General features: G+C 51.4%; 2 protein-coding genes across 2 annotated transcripts; both read left to right on the forward strand.

The window, feature by feature from the left end:
• Positions 1-142: 142 nt before the first annotated feature.
• LACBIDRAFT_296747 (uncharacterized protein) lies at positions 143-1,108 on the forward strand (the record flags this gene model as incomplete). Its single annotated transcript, XM_001890540.1, has 1 exon — positions 143-1,108. One exon carries the CDS (start codon positions 143-145, stop codon positions 1,106-1,108), a length of 966 nt encoding a protein of 321 aa, XP_001890575.1.
• A 1,013-nt stretch (positions 1,109-2,121) lies between these two features.
• LACBIDRAFT_296749 (uncharacterized protein) lies at positions 2,122-2,965 on the forward strand (the record flags this gene model as incomplete). The annotated part of the gene is made up of 3 exons (XM_001890541.1): positions 2,122-2,151; positions 2,206-2,421; positions 2,471-2,965. 3 exons carry the CDS (start codon positions 2,122-2,124, stop codon positions 2,498-2,500), a joined length of 276 nt encoding a protein of 91 aa, XP_001890576.1. The 3' UTR covers positions 2,501-2,965.
• Positions 2,966-5,323: the final 2,358 nt, after the last annotated feature.

The raw sequence follows: 5,323 nt of genomic DNA on the forward strand, positions 1-5,323 counted from the left end.
ATCGGAAGTGCAGACCACTTCGTCTCCATCATCCGACTCATTCCCCTCAGCGTAATCGTTGTCCATAAACTCATCGTCAAAGTCGGTTCCCGGTGGTATCAAGAACGTCTCCAGTCGCTCAGGCGATCTATCCTCCACGAGCATGACGTGGAGGCAAATGGCTAGCGTTGCCACGATCGAAAGTTTATCCTCGAAGGATTCCATGTACCCAGTGCCCAGGACGACGTTGATCACCAAACACAGCTCGACACCCTTACAGACATGTTTGGTTCTTCACCCCTTCCAAGTTCCAGGTACACTTCCCCCACCCTTGCCGCCTCCGCCTCGACTCCAGCAAAGCCGACCTTCATCGTCGTTGAGTTCCAGCGTAGTCTCTCCCTCTAAACCCAATGACGACATAATGTCCCTGTTCGGTCCCTCCTCACTCGATCGGCAGTCCCCTGTCCCTGACCTTTTTGCGATAAGCCCGTCGAACAAAGAAATCGGCAATTCGTCTCTATCATCTGCAATACAACCACTCCCCGTCAAGAATGCGACACCACCCGCAGGTTCTAGTAACGTACATTCGACTCCCACGAACGATACATGGCCCTCGTTCGATTTCTTACCGCCTGCTACAGCGAAACCTCAAAGCCATGTTCCACCAACTAAACGAAAGATTGCTGCTATTATGTCTCAAACGCCCTCAGCATCAGTACCCAACATTTCCGCGGGGCTAGTGCCCAACTTGCCTGGGAAATTACCATTTGCGAGTCCTCAACGTTTCGGAAAACCTACAGCCGCAGCCATCCCATTCCTTCCGCCACCTCCATCATCGCGCTCTCACACTCCGCATCAACAACCTACACCTGCTGCAAAACTAATCTTGGAAGACGATGACGACGATTTCTCGGATTTCTTGTCGTCCCCTTCCCAAGCCACCCTTTTGCCTCCGTCGTTTGGCTCGACCGCTACATCTGTGTTTTCAGAACCAATCCGGCCAAGCAGTATCTCAACACCCCTCGATGACTTCGATGCTCTCATCAAGCCCACAAAGACCTCCTCATTCCCTCCGCCACCTCCCACAAAGCCTCTACAGTTCAATCCTAGAATACCACCGAGCAAATAGCCACCTAGCAAATCACACACCCTGCATTCGGAAAAGAAACCATCAGCGTCTCCACCGCCCCAGCAAACACCTGCGCGAAGGGTATCGCGAGCCGCTGATCACTCTCGGACTCTCAGCCTATTGGAGACAGCCGCCGCACGGGGACGGTGGCTGGAACCTCCCTCGGCGCTTCCAGAAGCTTTACCGCCTCCGGGAGCTTCTGCCCACTCCCACAATCTTTTCTCCTCACAGTCGACGATGGAAGCGCAACAGGCTAAAGCAACAGCTAGTTTTGCACCTCCCCTTCCTTCTCGGACACCTACCACTGCGCAACCCTTCCCTCCATCCAACGGCAACTTCCTCCAGCCCATACCGACAATGCGGCCTTCCTCTGTCTCTCCAGCCCCACCACCAAGGACTGTGGGTTCTTCTTCTGGGACAAAAACTGGGGGATTGTCGGCACAGGACCTTTCTTTCTTCGAGGGATTATAATTTGTATTCTGTAATCTAATCAAATAATCTCTACACTAACTCACTCAGCGATTATTTCACTTTGATTACTATTTACTGCAAAGCACTAAAGATCTAACGACAACACGCGGAAATTACTGGGACAAACAACTGTCAATGTTGAATTTTTTCTGTTACTTACCAGCTACCATGTGTGACTCGTCTGACGCTTTGGTTTAGCCGAGTGCCAGCGAGCACGCTACTACCGCGCTCAAACCTGCTTGGCAAAACTACTGCCGTGTTCCTTCCGCTTTTGCACGCGCGGCCAAACCTGGTTGCCTCTCCATGGCCCATTGCGTTTTGTCTGGAGGCATCGGCTACACGTTCACCAACACCGTAAGCTTTCCTTTGCCAAAATTTGGAGAGACCCTTAATTAACATGATAATTTTTGTTTCCAGGCGAAAGTGAAATCGAGTATATATCGTTCATCGTCTACCAGCAATCAAAGCAACCGAGCTGCCGCTTCAAGCTGAAGACCCGACGAGCTGAGGGCCCACGTAAAATGCTCTAGATCGTGCGCATCATGGGACACCAAGGCTTTGGCTCTTTTCAAGTAAACACATTTCCTTGACTTTTCACCTACTGCGCTAATGACAAACTCTAATAGCCGTTCTTCTGGAGATTTTCTTTCGCATTCAGCGGTACGGCAAGCAGGTTCTTCGGCGATCTTAGTGAGTATACCATGTTGGACCTTTTTGTTCTCGAGGGGATAACGCGGTTTCGTCAAAAAAGAGTACTTCGGTTTGAAGGCGAACCATCAATTGGGAGCGCGTGTGTACCCTCTATTGTTCTGCGCGCACCACCTCATGTTTGCACCCATCACGTAAGTAGAAAAGTATCTCTATCCGGGATCCTACTTATGCTTGCTTCAGGCCTGCCATCGAGGTGGCCAGTTTCGCTGAGAGGGAGCTCTTGGAGCCATCAATGTATTCGTCTTCATCTGGTCTACCATCGTCTACGACCCAATTTAAGGACACCCAATGCCCTGGTCCCCAGTCTGGCGCCGGAGACCACACAAACCCTTTTCTACCTTCATCCTGAAGAAATCAAATCGGAGCAACACCACTCATTCATCCAACAACGCCACCACTCCCCTCCCAAATCCTAAACCGCCTAACCTTCTCCCCAACCCACGGAACGTCCTCATCCCAATGCGTAATCACAACCACAGCCTGTCCCTCCCCAATCAAGTATATCTGCACGTCACTAATTATACCCTCGTCCATCCCGCTCCAAACTTCGTCGAGGAGCACCAACGGAGGCCGGGAGACCAAGGCGCGCATGAGGAGTACGATACACTGCTTCCCAGGGGAGAGGGTCGTGAAGCAACGGGATGCGAAGTCTTTTCCCGTCTCGGGAGTTCCTGTAGTTTCTGGTGTCGACCACGCGCTTGGTCGGAGGGCAGATAGCACCTAGCGATTCTCCATCCTCCAATTTCCCTTCTCCTCTTCTCCTTCTCCACCTCACTCGGTTCGTTTCCCATCCCAACCTCAAACCCAAGTTCCTCCTCACCCACACATATCTCACCCACCCTCTCACTCCCCTTGAGCGGTACGAAACCCCCTCCAAAACCCGTAACAACGGTTTCCCCAGACTGTCATGCCTGGATGACGACGTGGGAAAGCGTTGAATAGTTCCGGGGAGACGACGCCAATCAGTGTGCGGAGGTGTGCAGTGGGTGTGCGTTTTCTTGGGTGCAAGGCGTGCGTGCGGTGGGGTGAGTTGTGGCAGAGGAGGACGAAGAAGACGATGATGAGGCAGGGATATGGAGGGCAGCCTGCGTGAGGGAACGCGAGTGAGAGACCAAGGGAGGGTTGAAACGTGCCTAGGCAATGAAAAAAGTGGGAGGTGAACGGCGGGAAGCACGGGAAATAAAAATGCAAAATACGAAGGATAGCAAGGAAAGGAAGGAGAAGAAGCGAAAAAAGAATGAAAGAACGTTTAGGAAGGGGAACGACGAAATGCAAGGACGAAGAACCACTTACTCAGCGGCTCAAAGCACCTCCGGAGCCTTCATAACAGCCCTCGCAATTCTCGCTCTCCTCGTCTGCCCATTACTCAGCGCGATGAGCGGCAAATCCACAAGGTTCCCTTCCTCCCCCACCCCATCGGTGTCAAGCCCCCCCCCCGTATTTCGGAAAGCGACCAACCCGAGTCGACGCCCATCGAATGGGTCGTTCGTTAAGGAAGGGGTATAGGCCTGGAGAGGGAGGTGGAGGTGATATGCGGTTGTTGCCTAGGAGTGTTTTTCGTAATTATGAGTGGAGGGGAAGGGAAAGAATACCTGGAACAAGACGCTCTTCCCTGCTCTAAGTACCCCTCAAACTGGCGATGGACGTGTGGATCGGGAGGCACCGAAGGAATATATGTGGATTATTGGTGGTGGGTTTGACGGGGAGGAAGAATCGGAAGCGGAGTTGAAAGGGCAGGAGGAAGACAAGGCGAGGTGGCATTGACATGGGTATTCTTGATTTTGGTAGGAATGCGATTTACATATATCGCCAGTGCCAGTGATGCTAGAGTCGGTTCGGACATCCAACTCCGATTACACCAATACAAACCATTTGTTCCTTACTGGGACCGCTCCGGAATATACCCTCTGAGAAACGTGGTACTAAAGCCTCCGATCTGGCGTGGTCCTCGAGGCCTCGAGGGCGGTGTCATTTCTCACAGGACAGTGCGGTCGACAACGTTTCCTCTTTACACCCATTTCAACTTGCCCAGTTATGGCACCTAAACCGACGCGGGATCGTAAACGTGATAAGTTGATGACATTCTTTCATTTGCCAGTGCGACCCAGGACCCCCCAACCCACCGAGTCGTCTTCCATCGACATAGCAGCGACACAGCCTCCGACTACCGCCCTACCACTACCACAGTCGGCAGGCAACATAGAACCCCCGGTGCTGAATCCTCACGATACAGAACCGACATCGACGAAGCTGGAGAAAGTAAAGTTCGCGAAGGGCAAATCTTTTAAGAGAGATATGGCCATTCTCTCTATCGCGTACACCCTTCAAGAAAGTCCCGAACTCAAGAGGCTCATCCAGCTTATCGTTATCATCCGCGATAAGGACTCGGAAGGCCAAGTAATGTCTACAATGTATCATGCATATCGATCTCTGACATTCTTATCCTCCAGCTTACCGAAATTCTCGAAACCTGTGCTCGGTTCATTGTCCAACTCGCATCTGCTACTGATGCCCAGCGTGCAGAAGCCACACGGGCAATAACGGCCTTCAACGAGTAAGAATTCAGCATTGATCTTCTATAGACTTGATCGTCCTGAATGTATCGATCCGTCGTTTAGGACAGTTGCAAAGCTCAAGACTATCCAACATGGCGACGGAAAATCCTTGGATGGATTGATGGTCATGATAAACGAAGATATCGATAGGATCAAGGTCAGTTTCGACATTCCGGTTTGTCCCACCCGATCTCACGTCATTCACACATCGTTCAGCCTTCATTCGTGAGCGATGGCGAACTTGGAACTTCGGAGAGACTATCCAAAATCCTCGATATAACTATCGGGACAACCATAACCATCCTCACCCTCGTAGAAGAAGCCAGCTCTTTAATACCAGTACCATGGGTCCAACCATTGATTGGAAAAGTCGTTAGTATGTTGCAGGCCGTCTCGGTATGTCCTCGTTCCTTTCAGTTACTGTAATTCTCAGTGTCATCAGCAAACTCGCTCGAATTACGACGAAATGAATCAAGTA

This window comes from Laccaria bicolor, genomic scaffold (genome assembly GCF_000143565.1).
Source record: "Laccaria bicolor S238N-H82 LACBIscaffold_110 genomic scaffold, whole genome shotgun sequence".
Taxonomy (NCBI): Eukaryota; Fungi; Basidiomycota; class Agaricomycetes; order Agaricales; family Hydnangiaceae; genus Laccaria; species Laccaria bicolor.